Source organism: Oncorhynchus mykiss, chromosome 17 (assembly GCF_013265735.2).
Source record: "Oncorhynchus mykiss isolate Arlee chromosome 17, USDA_OmykA_1.1, whole genome shotgun sequence".
Lineage (NCBI taxonomy): Eukaryota > Metazoa > Chordata > Actinopteri > Salmoniformes > Salmonidae > Oncorhynchus > Oncorhynchus mykiss.
The window spans coordinates 31,411,784-31,427,384 of record NC_048581.1 but is presented as its reverse complement, the minus strand read 5'-3'; the positions used below and the strand labels follow the sequence as shown (position 1 = coordinate 31,427,384).

Sequence of the window (15,601 nt, the reverse complement as noted above, 5' to 3'; positions counted from 1 at the left end):
GTTGGGGTGGACAAATGCGCGCGCGCACACACACACACACACACACACACACACACACACACACACACACACACACACACACACACACACACACACACACACACACACACACACACACACACACACACACAGAGAGATCTCAGTAATTAATCCAAACCTCTGTGCCCTGAGAGAAATGCATTATGGGAAAGCTAAAAATGGAACACTAACGTTAAATAGGAATCTTTCCCTCCAGAGACTCTTCGCTAAATCTCAGGGGCTGAGGCAATTTATCATTCAACCACCGCTTACTGCATCTGCTATACTCAACAGTCTAACTATACTTACACAGACACTATATGCTAACATGCTAATTTCTAACACTGAAAGTTAGATAAGGAAGAGGTGTATGGGGAGAGAATTAGAAGGTGATGCTAAAGTTAGCTTAGCTAGCATTATCTGGTCAGAGCTGTATTGCGGAGTGTTTCGTGGGTTTATCTGCAATACAAACTCAATTCTGGAATATAACTAAACGTAAACTTAATTGAATAAAATTCCAACCCAATTAAATAGTTTGGATGACTAGGATGGTTAGGGCAAAACCAATAGACTGAAATGGTGTCCGTCTGTTGTATCATTGTATCTTTGAGTATCACTGAGTATCAATGGGTATCAATGAGTATCACTGAGTATCACTGAGTATCGCTGAGTATCACTGAGTATCAATGGGTATCAATGGGTATCAATGAGTATCGCTGAGTATCAATGAGTATCAATGAGTATCGCTGAGTATCACTAAGTATCACTGAGTATCACTGAGTATCAATGAGTATCGCTGAGTATCACTGAGTATCAATGGGTATCAATGAGTATCAATGAGTATCGCTGAGTATCAATGAGTATCAATGAGTATCGCTGAGTATCACTAAGTATCACTGAGTATCACTGAGTATCAATGAGTATCGCTGAGTATCACTGAGTATCAATAAGTATCAATGAGTATCGCTGAGTATCACTGAGTATCAATAAGTATCGGCGAATGTCCTTGTATCCACTGTCATTGTTATGTCTGAACCATGTTGCTGGTTCTATTTTTAGACTAATAATAAGACTCTAATCACCAGTGTTCGACTACAGAGACAGCCTGTGGCTACAATAACCCCTACATTAACCCCTGGGCCCCATTAGCTCTAATGAAACAACAGACACACACACAGAGATGCAGATACACGCACGCACTCACCTCAGACTCTTTATAGTATCTCTCAGGGATCTCGTCGTAGGCGATATCCACAAAACACACTTCCCTTTCCTGGTCTTTATTTTCACTGTCTGAGAAGATCTGAAAACAGACAAAAATTCCCAAAGGTGCAGTTAGTCATCTATCACTTCAGGCATCAACAATATCCTCTCTTTACAAAACTACACAGCTCAATGATATTGATTGGGCCTCCCAAAGTATCTTCTTTGTGTTATAATTCGAGGCCTTTCATTTACAGACATTTGTCATCTGTTTGATATTTGACAGAAGCTAGTCAATGTCCATTCTATTTCAGCCAGAGTGGTCAGAATATCCACAGGGTCAGATATTTGATTTGATTTAGCAGGGCCTGTAGTCACTAAGCAGCTCATAACCATAGTGCTGATCCAGGATCAGTTTAGCCTTTTAGATCATATTGTATACGATTAATTGGACAGAGGGGGTCTGATCCCAGATCAGCACTCCTACTCTGAGACGCTTGATACATACAGGCCCTGATCTTAGATCTTTGATTATGCACCACTTAGACTTAGCTACTCCACGAGGCTACAGCAGAGACACGTCATTGCGCAATGCAGCCAGAAGGGAGAGCTCTAAGCTTGTGTTGATTGACTTCCACTGTACAGTACTCTCACTGTCATAATCTCCCATTCACACTCACAGACAGGCAGACAGACAGACCTCATATATAGCCGCAGGGCAAACAGACACCAATAGCATTAGCTACTCTCTGTTTCCATCTAAGGAGCTAGAGGTGTGTGTGTGTGTGAGTGAGAGATAGGCTCGGTTATAGAGAGGAATACTCCATTACGCTAGGGCTCAGGAGATGAGTGAACGAATCCTCAGCCAGGGCAGAGTGCAACATTTCAAAGTGTGTTCTAACGTCTACGTTACACATCATGCTTCGAGCTACCGGCGGATGTATTGAAACGGCAGCGTACGGATAAATATTGCACGAATGTCAAGAAGTAACATTAAAAAGAGCACTCCACACCACGGATCACAACCTAAGAGAGATATGTAAGGCTTCGTGCTCATAGCGATGGATTAATATTGTATGCCTTGCTGCCAAATATGATTATGAAAAGTCCAACGAGAGCAAAGTGGCTGTGATGGTGCCACATTTATAATATATTTGCACCTTATTTATTGATGTATAATATAATAATAATATCTACATTAAGAAAAATGTCAAATGATGTTGTATGACAATGTAAATTAAAAATCATATTTGGAAGCAATATGAACCGTAGATTGTTCAGCTCATGTGCTATATTTGGACTAGTCTCAAATGCCAAAACATCAAGATGCCTTATGGGTTGGTAAAGTGCCCCCCCCCCCCCCACCAACTCCCTCCCTCCCTCCCTCGGGCCAGAAACACGTTTTTCCAATCGATACAGTCGACTGAGGTGTGGACTCTGACCGCTGCCTGGTTGCCCTCTGTGACATATAGCAGGGTGTGAAGCTGTAGTGCTGTGCTCAATGTCAGGAGGTGGGAGGTCGACATCCTCAGGTTCAGTGCTTACAGACAGAGAGACATGGACATGCAAATATGCTCTCCCTTTCACCCTGTCGTCTTTCTCTTTTTCTCCATCTTCTTGTCCATCTCTGTTCTCTTTTTCACTCTCATCTTCCTTTCTTCTCTCCATCTCCTATCTTCATCACCCTCTCATCTCTTCCTTCCGTGTCCTCACTTTTACTTCCTCACCTCTCTCTTCTTCTCACCTCTCTCCCTCTCCCTCCAAGGGGCCCTTCTGCCACAAGCTGTGTGAAAGAGTCCTGCTGGCACATTGGGGGTGACATGCCATCATGGATGAGTGCAGCCAAGGGACAGAGAAAAGAGGGAGGGTGTAGTAAGAAGAAGAAAGTGTAATAATGAGGGAAGAGAAGAGAATATGAGAGAGGGAGAACATGTCATAAATAATGAGGGAATAGGAGAGAGAATGAGAGGGAGAATGTGTCATAAATAATGAGGGAAGAAGAGAGAGAATGAAAGAGGGAGAACGTGCCATAAATAATGAGGGAAGAAGAGAGAGAATGAGAGAGGGAGAACGTGCCATAAATAATGAGGGGAGAGGAGAGAAAATGAGAGAGGGAGAACGTGCCATAAATAATGAGGGAAGAAGAGAGAGAATGAGAGAGGGAGAACGTGTCATAAATAATGAGGGAAGAGGAGAAAGAATGAGAGAGGGAGAAAGTGTAATAAATAATGAGGGAAGAGGAGAGAGAACGAGAGAGGGAGAACATGTCATAAATAATGAGGGAAGAGGAGAGAGAAAGAGAGAGGGAGAACGTGCCATAAATAATGAGGGAAGAAGAGAGAGAATGAGAGAGGGAGAACATGCCATAAATAATGAGGGAAGAGGAGAGAGAATGAGAGAGGGAGAACGTGTCATGAATAATGAGGGAAGAGGAGAGAGAATGAGAGAGGGAGAACGTGCCATAAATAATGAGGGGAGAGGAGAGAAAATGAGAGAGCCATAAATAATGAGGGGAGAGGAGAGAAAATGAGAGAGGGAGGACGTACCATAAATACTGAGGGGAGAGGAGAGAAAATGAAAGAGGGAGAACGTGCCATAAATAATGAGGGAAGAGGAGAGAGAATGAGAGAGGGAGAACGTGTCATAAATAATGAGGGAAGAAGAGAGAGAATGAGAGAGGGAGAACGTGTCATAAATAATGAGGGAAGAAGAGAGAGAATGAGAGAGGGAGAACGTGTCATAAATCATGAGGGAAGAGGAGAGAGAAAGAGAGGGAAAACGTGTCATAAATAATGAGGGAAGAAGAGAGAGAATGAGAGAGGGAGAACGTGCCATAAATAATGAGGGAAGAAGAGAGAGAATGAGAGAGGGAGAACGTGTCATGAATAATGAGGGAAGAGGAGAGAGAATGAGAGAGGGAGAACGTGCCATAAATAATGAGGGGAGAGGAGAGAAAATGAGAGAGGGAGAACGTGTCATAAATAATGAGGGAAGAAGAGAGAGAATGGGAGAGGGAGGACGTGCCATAAATAATGAGGGAAGAGGAGAGAGAATGAGAGAGGGAGAACGTGTCATAAATAATGAGGGAAGAGGAGAGAGAATGAGAGAGGGAGAACGTGTCATAAATAATGAGGGAAGAGGAGAGAGAATGAGAGAGGGAGAACGTGTCATAAATAATGAGGAAAGAGGAGAGAGAATGAGAGTTGTGTAATAAATAATGAGGGGAGAGAGTAGGAACGTTAGGAAGAGGGGAGAAGAAAGAGAGAGAAGGAGAAAGGACAAGGAAGATGGAGGGAAGAAGAAAGAGAGCGTGCAAGAATGAATGAAAACGAGCAAGTAAGAGGCAGAGGGAGAGAAAGAAACTATGCAACTGTCTAATGGTGAGGTCTAAAGGAGACACAGAGAGAGAGAGAAAGTGAGAGAACAAGAGAGAGAGAAAGTGAGAGAACGAGAGAGAGAGAAAGTGAGAGAACGAGAGAGAGAGAAAGTGAGAGAACGAGAGAGAAAGTGAGAGAACGAGAGAGAGAAAGTGAGAGAACGAGAGAGAGAAAGTGAGAGAACGAGAGAGAGAGAAAGTGAGAGAACGAGAGAGAGAAAGTGAGAGAACAAGAGAGAGAAAGTGAGAGAACGAGAGAGAGAAAGTGAGAGAACGAGAGAGAGAGAAAGTGAGAGAGCGAGAGAGAGAGAAAGTGAGAGAGCGAGAGAGAGAGAAAGTGAGAGAGCGAGAGAGAGAGAAAGTGAGAGAACGAGAGAGAGAAAGTGAGAGAACGAGAGAGAGAAAGTGAGAGAACGAGAGAGAGATAATGACAACCATGAACCATTAGGGACAGTATTTAAGCAATGGCTCTTCTCCAAACCTAACGGCAGGCCTGCCCTGTCATGGTCTGCTACCTGATACGACTGTGGAATTGTCAATCACATCATCTAACCACACCCTCCACCCATTCATTCAGACAGAATATGTAGTCTGCTCACACACACACACACACACACACACACACACACACACACACACACACACACACACACACACACACACACACACACACACACAGACGCACAAACACACATTACATTCAAACAGACATTTAACCCCTTCTCTGTCAGGAAACAGGACTGCGAGCGTGAAAACACGTTTTTACAACCTGACATTATCTTTCATATCATGGTGAGCACAGAAACACTGGGCTGCATATTACTTCACAACGTACAGTATCTTGGCAGAGGAGACTCTGACCTTTGGACCAGGTTATACAGGGCTGTAAAAGACCAGAGCTTGTGCTGGTCAGCCCTGAAGCTGCAGTGTCGGCAGATAGATTCACATGGGAGCTTTTTAGTGGAACTTGTGCGTATAAACACATACGTGTGTCTGCATCCTGGCGTCTGTAACAACAAATGTGTACGTGATATGTCTGTGTGTGTGTGTGTGTGATATGACTCCAAGCGCGCATGTGTGTGTTGTGTGTGTGTGCACGCACAGGGACACTGGCCACAGCAGTTGTTAGAAAAGAGAGATAGGCTGGGGTTGGATTACAGATGTAGAGACCAGAGTGAGGCTGCCTTTTACATTCAGTCTGATATAATATCCTCTCCTTTACATTCAGTCTGATATAACATCCTCTCCTTTACATTCAGTCTGATATAACATCCTCTCCTTTACATTCAGTCTGATATAACATCCTCCTTTACATTCAGTCTGATATAATATCCTCTCCTTTACATTCAGTCTGATATAATATCCTCTCCTTTACATTCAGTCTGATATAATATCCTCTCCTTTACATTCAGTCTGATATAATATCCTCTCCTTTACATTCAGTCTGATATAATATCCTCTCCTTTACATTCAGTCTGATATAACATCCTCTCCTTTACATTCAGTCTGATATAATATCCTCTCCTTTACATTCAGTCTGATATAATATCCCCTCCTTTACATTCAGTCTGATATAATATCCTCTCCTTTACATTCAGTCTGATATAACATCCTCTCCTTTACATTCAGTCTGATATAATATCCTCTCCTTTACATTCAGTCTGATATAGCATCATCTCCTTTACATTCAGTCTGATATAACATCCTCTCCTTTACATTCAGTCTGATATAACATCCTCTCCTTTACATTCAGTCTGATATAATATCCTCTCCTTTACATTCAGTCTGATATAGCATCATCTCCTTTACATTCAGTCTGATATAATATCCTCTCCTTTACATTCAGTCTGATATAACATCCTCTCCTTTACATTCAGTCTGATATAGCATCATCTTCTTTACATTCAGTCTGATATAACATCATCTCCTTTACATTCAGTCTGATATAGCATCATCTCCTTTACATTCAGTCTGATATAACATCCTCTCCTTTACATTCAGTCTGATAAAACATCATCTCCTTTACATTCAGTCTGATATAGCATCATCTCCTTTACATTCAGTCTGATATAACATCCTCTCCTTTACATTCAGTCTGATATAATATCCTCTCCTTTACATTCAGTCTGATATAACATCCTCTCCTTTACATTCAGTCTGATATAACATCCTCTCCTTTACATTCAGTCTGATATAATATCCTCTCCTTTACATTCAGTCTGATATAACATCCTCTCCTTTACATTCAGTCTGATATAACATCCTCTCCTTTACATTCAGTCTGATATAATATCCTCTCCTTTACATTCAGTCTGATATAACATCCTCTCCTTTACATTCAGTCTGATATAACATCCTCTCCTTTACATTCAGTCTGATATAATATTCTCTCCTTTACATTCAGTCTGATATAACATCCTCTCCTTTACATTCAGTCTGATATAATATCCTCTCCTTTACATTCAGTCTGATATAACATCCTCCTTTACATTCAGTCTGATATAACATCCTCTCCTTTACATTCAGTCTGATATAATATCCTCTCCTTTACATTGAGTCAGATATAACATCCTCCTTTACATTCAGTCTGATATAACATCCTCTCCTTTACATTCAGTCTGATATAATATCCTCTCCTTTACATTGAGTCTGATATAACAACCTCTCTCTTTACATTCAGTCTGATATAATATCCTCTCCTTTACATTGAGTCTGATATAACAACCTCTCTCTTTACATTCACTCTGATATAACATCCTCTCTTTTTACATCTGCAGGACTTTCACTAACATTGTCTGGCCATGGAAGCCAGTCTCTCACACACACACCATGATAAATGACCAGACAGGTTGATGCCCATCTACTCTCTCTTACAACATTAAGAGAGAGTGGACTAAAAACTCCTCACACACACACACACACACACACACACACACACACCCTTCATCCTAACATATTATTATGCTAACACAGTAGTAGAACTATTATTCTGTAGAGAAACGAGTTTGTGAATTGGGAGAGAGAGAAGGCCAGAGTATAAATTAAATGGGCTCTTCAATTAGCAGAGCTGCACTTGGCCGACACTGAGGGGCCATAAGGCCCCTATTATGGAATTACTTTATTATACTGAAGGCCTCAGTGCAACACACACACACACACACACACACACACACACACACACACACACACACACACACACACACACACACACACACACACACACACACACACACACACACAAACACACACACACAAACACACACACACACACACACACACACACACACACACACACACACACACACACACAAACACACACACACACACACACAAACACACACACACACACACACACACGCGGTCTTCACTCACGTTGTCATTGCTGCCTTTGTTGTCCTCGTATTTCGTCTCTATGTGAATGGAGAACTTGGGCAAGAAAGAACACTGCAAACCAAAAACAGATGAGATGTATCAGGTGAGACATTTGAAAATGGTGGAAAAACAACCTCTTTCACCTGAAACGGGTGTTTAGTTTTATAATTGTTTATGTGTCATCGAGACATTTAGTCTCCAGACTTCTTGTACCAGTAGCCCCTCCAACTGATGTGTTTGGTGCTTTGTTCAGAAAGGGGAGATGAATGAATAGGAGTATGCTCTGTATGCATGTCCGTGTGTGTGTGTGGTCTGTGTGTGTCTGCGTCGTGTGTGTGTGTGTGCGCGCGTGCGTGCATGTACCCCTCCTATGACTCACACACAGCCTTTTATCGAGCCCGAAACTCTGTCACTGTCAAAGCCATGTCTCCCCCTCATCCCCCTTTCCCTCCTCTCCTCCATCCGCTCCTCCTCTCTATATGAAGCCATATGACTCACTGTGGTGGCATTTATCACTTTCTGAGAATTTCAAAATGCCACAGCTCAAAGGCTTTAGAAGATTCAGACAGTATGTTACAGGGGGCACCGGCAGGTTTCCAAGACTGTCATCAATCTTGAACCCTTTGGCATAAAACACTGCTACAGTAATGTTTTGATAATGGCGTTGAGACTGATGCCAGTTGTAAAGAGTTAATGGAAACACTTGCTGTGAACTACCAGTGTATAAAGCGTTATTTGTATTTGTATATATTATGGATCCCAAAGGCAGCAGCTACTCTCCTGGGGTCCAGCAAAATTATACAGTTATACAATAAAATAAAAAAAAACATTACAAATGCATTCATTACAGAACCTAAACCTAAAAAAGATATGGACATGTGAAAATACGTTACTTAAAGGTGAACTAGGCAGAAATCGCTCCACCATTTCCTGGTTGCTAAAATTCCAATAGTTAGCCGCATTTCAGTTTATGTGACAAAACAAGCACCGCTACTTAGACTGGCTTTCAATGAGAATGACAGATCTATAACTCACATTTCTATGTGAATTTGGTCGGGTCGCCCAAAAAGTGACACATTGCAGCTTTAAAAGCAATTAATACCAGGTAAAAAGTATTTAAGAAAGCTCCAGAGAAAAGTATTTAAGACAGCTCCAGAGAAAAGTATTTAAGACAGCTCCAGAGAAAAGTATTTAAGAAAGCTCCAGAGAAAAGTATTTAAGACAGCTCCAGAGAAAAGTATTTAAGACAGCTCCAGAGAAAAGTATTTAAGACAGCTCCAGAGAAAAGTATTTAAGACAGCTCCAGAGAAAAGTATTTAAGACAGCTCCAGAGAAAAGTATTTAAGACAGCTCCAGAGAAAAGTATTTAAGACAGCTCCAGAGAAAAGTATTTAAGACAGCTCCAGAGAAAAGTATTTAAGACAGCTCCAGAGAAAAGTATTTAAGACAGCTCCAGAGGAAAGTATTTAAGACAGCTCCAGAGAAAGGTATTTAAGACAGCTCCAGAGAAAAGTATTTAAGACTGCTCTGGCTATGGCAGCAAAGCAAATGGACATCATTTGACACCTCAAAGGCAGTTGAATCCTCAGGGCAGTAAAAATGTATGACGCTTCTCGTGCGTGAAACAAGGGAATGGATATGTCTTTATCTCTGGAGAGCGCATGCCTAGCTACAGACATACACCAGCATGAAGAGAGCTGCCATTCAGAAGACACGCACGGAAATGCACAAGCGCGCACACACACTGACGCTAAGCTGTTGCTATGGATAGCCATACTAATGTCTCCATAGGGGGAAGCGTCAATCTAACAGAGCCACTTACATTTGATATAAATCCAAAATGACACAATAAATATGTTTTTTTTTAAACGACACAACCCAAGCCTTCTATACACACATATCCCAAAACACTGACTCCTTACGTAACGTCTAACTAAAACAACCAGTGAAGCAGAAGAAAATGGTTCTTTCCTGGTCCTTCCGTGTTGCTGCATTAAATGCATCCTGACACCCTGTACATTGTTGAACTGCGGTGGCTCTCTTCACAGCTCTGTGATCGATAAAGGAAATGGAAGAGGTACTTACGGTGTACTCTACAGAGGCAGGCCCAGGGGGGGCGCGTTCGGAGCAGAGGGGAGAAAACACACCACAGTTAGGGCTTCACTAACGCAACAACACAGGAGAAACAGAAACAGGTTAGGGTGTGATACAACGGGAAGGAGCACAACATGACACGAGAAACAACACAGCTCCCACATCCGGAATGTTGCTGAACATTTTCCATTAACTTTTGAAGAAGCATTTCTGGGAACGGATGCTGACTGAACTGATAGTCTTTACATAAACAGACAGAAACGTTGCCAGAATGTTCTCGGAACGTTTTGTTTTGGTTAGCTATGTGCACTATAGCATAACGTGACTCAGCTAGCCTGGCTATGCTATGAGCTGTGTCACAGTAACTAGATTAGGTTGAGGTTAGCCTGGTACTTTTCCGCTAGGGTTACGGTCGATACGTGGTCAGAGCTCATTTCTGACCGCACACAACCATCTGTGGTGCCTGGTATGAATGGATCCTGGTTCTACAATAACACATCGGTGAGTGTGTGTGTGTGAGTGTGAGTGTGAGTGTGTGTGTGCATGCTCACCTGTTATGGTATAAGGGTAGTAGTTCCAGGCCTTCTCTGTTACGTAGAAGATGTTGGGCACCACTGCTCTAGCCCAGCTGGGCAATTTACTGTAAAAAGAGAGAGAGGAGAGAGAAAGAGGAGATATGAAAAGGAAGAGAGGAGATGAAAGAGATACATCATGTCTGAGTAATTGGTCTGATTAATAATTTCTAAAGTTTGAGTCGTTTTCCTTCCTTCCTTCCTTCCTTCCTTCCTTCCTTCCTTCCTTCCTTCCTTCCCAAGGTGAGTGGGCATGTTTAAAAGCCCTGGCCATTGAAGGCGGTTAAAAAATTAAACTTGAAAATGAAACAAAGAACATTGAAAAAGATAAGAGAGAGCAGCACTTAAAAGAGCCGTCTGTAGCCTCGCAACACAACCTCAATGGGTTTGTGTTTTTGATTACAACCGCAAGGTTTTGTTGGAGAGGTTGAGAGCTCTTCTACACACAGGTGCACCGAAACAGATACACACTAGCCTTGGCAGAGAAAGCTGAAGGGACATTTACTCAAAGGCTCTAGTGAGTATAACAGTGCATATAAAGATGTGTGTGTCTGCAGTGTAGCATAGAGATTGGTGTGTGTTTGTGCGTGCATGTAAGCCTCTAATATCTGATACAAGTTTAGATATTCCATTTTCTTTGATCACACATTGATAAAGAAGTTAGCTACATGATTGTGAACGCATGGTGACAGCTGATATACAAATAAACCGATATGCCAAAGAAACCTTGTGAAAATGTTGACAAGCCAACTTTTCACAGCCTATCCCCCAAAAAGCAAACGACAGACATTCCTCCATCTGCTCAACGTCTCTCATTCTTCTTTCAATCAATCCTTCATGCTCGTCAACACATTGGTACGCATTGACACACTGTGGCACGCATTGACACCCTGTGGTACGCATTGACACACTGTGGTACGCATTGACACACTGTGGCACGCATTGACACCCTGTGGCACGCATTGACACCCTGTGGTACGCATTGACACACTGTGGTACGCATTGACACACTGTGGTACGCATTGACACCCTGTGGCACGCATTGACACCCTGTGGCACGCATTGACACCCTGTGGCACGCATTGACACACTGTGGTACGCATTGACACACTGTGGTACGCATTGACTCACTGTGGTACGCATTGACACACTGTGGTACGCATTGACTCACTGTGGTACGCATTGACTCACTGTGGTACGCATTGACTCACTGTGGTACGCATTGACTCACTGTGGTACGCATTGACACACTATAGGACTTCACACTGCACCCGCCAAGCTCTGTAGGCGGTGGTAAGGTTTCTCCATCCCACACTTTTCACACCTCCCAAATTCCTAAAGCAATAAAAGACTCTGGCAGAGAAACCATTCATCTGCGCTAAAGTTCTGAAAGTGTGGACTAGTATGTGTGTGTGGTGTTTGCGTGTCCGCAAAGTACTTTATTCCATCACAAAATAAACCATCCAAGTCGATGTGTCATGAAGACCCTTGAAATAATGAATTCCTAATGAATGTTTAAGTTAAGAGGTTATTCAAGCTATTCAGCACTAGAACAATAATCCAGCGAATCAGAAAGGTGATTGAGTGCTGGGGACCATGACACAATTGGCTTCAATTTCCTGCTTGCTTTGGAATATTACGGCCAATGTACTTGTATTAAATAAATCATATTTGTCCTGTTCTGTAGTGACGCATGATACATAACTGGCTCCAAACTAAATGTATTCTATTACATTAACAATGTTCTTCTCATCTTCTCATTATTTTCATGACATTTATATTTTCACGACAGAAAGGCCAACACGGAAGGTTGAGAAGAGCTGGCGGATTCACTGTGTCTTGGAGTAGTCGCCCTCTCTCCTCCTCTCCCTTTCTTTATTTTCTGCCCCCTTTCCCTCCTTACATAAGGCAGACACCGGGTTCAGTAAACCTGAGATGGATGTTTATGGAGAGGTTGTACTTGAGGTAGTCAGCTGGACACACACACACACACACACCCACACACACACACACACACACACACACACACACACACACACACACACGGCTGAGAGGCACCCATCTGCTGTGAAGAACTAGAGCAGCGGGAGTGTGTTTAAGAGGTGGTAGGGGCTTAGGTGACTGTAGCCGTGGTTGCACAACGAGTGGAGAGTTAACATATGCACACAAACACACACACACATTTGCAAAAACACAGTGTCCCTGCTGTTGCTCAACCTCACTATATAATTCCCTCATCGTCATACTGTGTCCTCTGATGAACTGTGTCCACATCTTCTCTTACAATAATGAATGGTGACAGTTTCCCTAATGGGAGTTGGGTAGTGACATTTGTTATTATATAGCCAGTCCTTATTCAAACAAAACATCATGTATTCCATGACAGATTCAAGTGGAAGGGACTGTGATAAGACCTGATCCAAGATCTGTTGTTTTGAAGAGCCCGCAGCAGGTTTTTTTTATATTGTTAAAATATGTCGCCTTCTGAATATGCCTGTCTCTCTTTCCCTCTTTTGCTCTCTCTCTCTCTCTCTCTTGCACTCCCTCCTTCCCCTTCACTCTCTCCTCTGTGTCCCTCTGTTCCCCTCGGCTCTCTCTCTCCCCCTCTTGCACTCCCTCCCTCCCATTCACTCTCTCCTCTGTTCCCCTCCTTCCCCCCGGCTCTCTCTCTCTCTCTCTCTCAATGATTAGCGATACGGCAGGGCAGACCCTGCTGACTCAGCACCTTTAGGTCCCGGGCATCCCGATCGCTGACGCAAGCATTTGTGATGAAATCTAGCTCTCTCTGTCCCTCTCTCTCTAGATATTGCCGACTTCGGAAGTTTCTGTCCTTGGATGCTCAGAGATGCGCTGGGAGAGGTCACACACACACACACACACCCACGGCTGAGAGCCAAGACGTGAGGGGGTGGAGTATTGTGTGTTGCACAGCTGTGAGGGCGAAGTAACTCGGGGCAACATGACAGCAGCAGTCTGCCATGCGAAGCGTCGAGTGTGTGAGGAACAACACTTTGCCTGCGTTCCAAAAGGCACCCTATTCCCTATATAGTGCACTAAACCTACAGATAATGTAAAAGTAGAAGAGTTAAATCTACAATCTGGGATTTTATATTCAGTAAAACAGCAGCCCAGCATCCTGTTTTGGTGTACAACCATTGGACAGATCCCAGATTGTACCTTTAACATGGGTGGATGATAGTCACTCACTCACCTGTTGAGGTAGACACGTTTCTCGGTGAACTGGCCCTGACCGTGGGCGGGGTCCTCAAACGGTTCATTCTGGACCACCTCCACCCCCTCACCGCGGTCACTCTGCTCATGGCTGTGCTTGCTGATCATATACAGCTGGCCAATCCTGTACTGGAGAGAACAGAGGGAGACAAGACCGCAGGGTGTTTAGGGTACGACCGCAACAGGAACACTGATCAGTCCTGTAACGGAGGAAACAGAGAGGTGGACCCGACCATGACTGTAACATGAACCCAAACATTAACAAGCACAGGAAGAACAGGAAGAACACATATGACTTCATATACAGCACCTTCAGAAAGCATTCACACCCCTTCACTTTTCCCACGTTTGGTTGTGTTGCAAAGTGGGATTAACACTGATTTAATTGTCTTTCTTTTTTGTGTCAACGATCTACACAAAATACTGTGTAATAAAAATAAATAAGCACGGATATATTTTGATTAGATAAGTATTCAACCCCCGAGTCAATGCATGTGAGAATCACCTTTTTTCAGCGATACAGTTGTTTCTTGCTGAGTAAGTCTGCGAGAGTTTTGTAAACCTGGATTGTACAATATTTGGCCATTATTCTTAAAAAAAAAAAAAAAACATTCAAGCCATTTTCAAGTCAAGCCATATCTTTTTTAAGGCGATTTAAGTCAAAACTGTAACTAGGCCACTCATGAACATTCAACGTCGTCTTGGTGAGCAACTCCAGTGTATATTTGGCCTTGTGTTTTAAGTTATTGTCCTGCTGAAATGTGAATTTGTCTGGAGGGAACAGAGAGGGGGACCAGACCAGAGATGGGTTAGCCAGCAGCGGAAGCAAAAAGAGTTCAAACGACAACCACACAGCAATGCAAAAGTGAACCACAGATATAATCATCTCCTATGACACGGCAGCACCAGATAAATGACAGATTATTTTGTATGAGCTTTATCTGTCACAAATGCTTTATTAAACAGTTGAGTTTGAGGTAGATTTCATTTCACCCTTCAGGATGTCACCACCAACGTTTTGAAGTCACTGTTTTCAGGGCTCTTGCCCTTTCCTTTGAAGACGACTAGAAAGAAAGACCACCAGGGAAGTGCTCCTGAGACTTCCTGACCAATCTATTGAGGCTTTAATCATTCAAGGTTTATCCACAAAGACTGGCTTTTGACCAGAGTTAAGCTGCTGTCCCAGAGCAAGAGACAAAGGATGGAAAGAGAAGAGGAGGTGGGAGGAGGTAGGGAGAGATAGAGAGGCAGAGAGCCAGAGAGAGCGAGAGGGAGGGTGGGGCTGGGAAAAGAGTGGAAAGATACAGAGGGAAAGAGAGGGGGCAGAGAGAGGTTGGGAGAAGAGGGAATGCATTAGAAAGCCAGAGGGGAAAGATAAAGAGGGAGAGAGGATTGAGAAAAAGAGAGCTGGTAGAGTAAGAGAGAGAGGATGAATGAAGAACCAGGATAGGCAGAGAGAGAGAGAGAGAGGATGAATGTAGAACCAGGATTGGCAGAGAGAGAGGATCAATGTAGAACCAGGATCGGCAGAGAAAGAGGATCAATGTAGAACCAGGATCGGCAGAGAGAGGATGAGAAATGGAGGGAAAGAGAGATAAGATAACATTATTCAGGAGAGCAAGGGAAAAGTGAGGGAGAAGCTGGAGAGCGGTAGCACGAGAAAAAGAGGGGGAGAGGTAGAGGTCACGCTGCGATGATACTGAACGACGCTAATCCTCTTATCCCTGGCCAGCTG

At 43.1% G+C, this 15,601-nt stretch overlaps 1 protein-coding gene across 2 annotated transcripts in view; it reads right to left on the bottom strand.

Annotated features, from left to right (window-relative positions):
- Positions 1-15,601, bottom strand: part of LOC110493710 (cytoplasmic phosphatidylinositol transfer protein 1) — an 80,477-nt gene that overhangs the window by 6,574 nt on the left and 58,302 nt on the right. For both annotated transcript variants that reach the window (XM_036949706.1, XM_036949707.1), the window contains exons 2-6: positions 13,847-13,995; positions 10,615-10,703; positions 10,055-10,062; positions 7,970-8,041; positions 1,223-1,321 (exon numbers count right to left, since the gene is read on the bottom strand). In XM_036949706.1, coding sequence (XP_036805601.1) covers positions 1,223-1,321; positions 7,970-8,041; positions 10,055-10,062; positions 10,615-10,703; positions 13,847-13,995 — 417 coding nt within the window. The remainder of the gene's footprint in view (positions 1-1,222; positions 1,322-7,969; positions 8,042-10,054; positions 10,063-10,614; positions 10,704-13,846; positions 13,996-15,601) is intronic.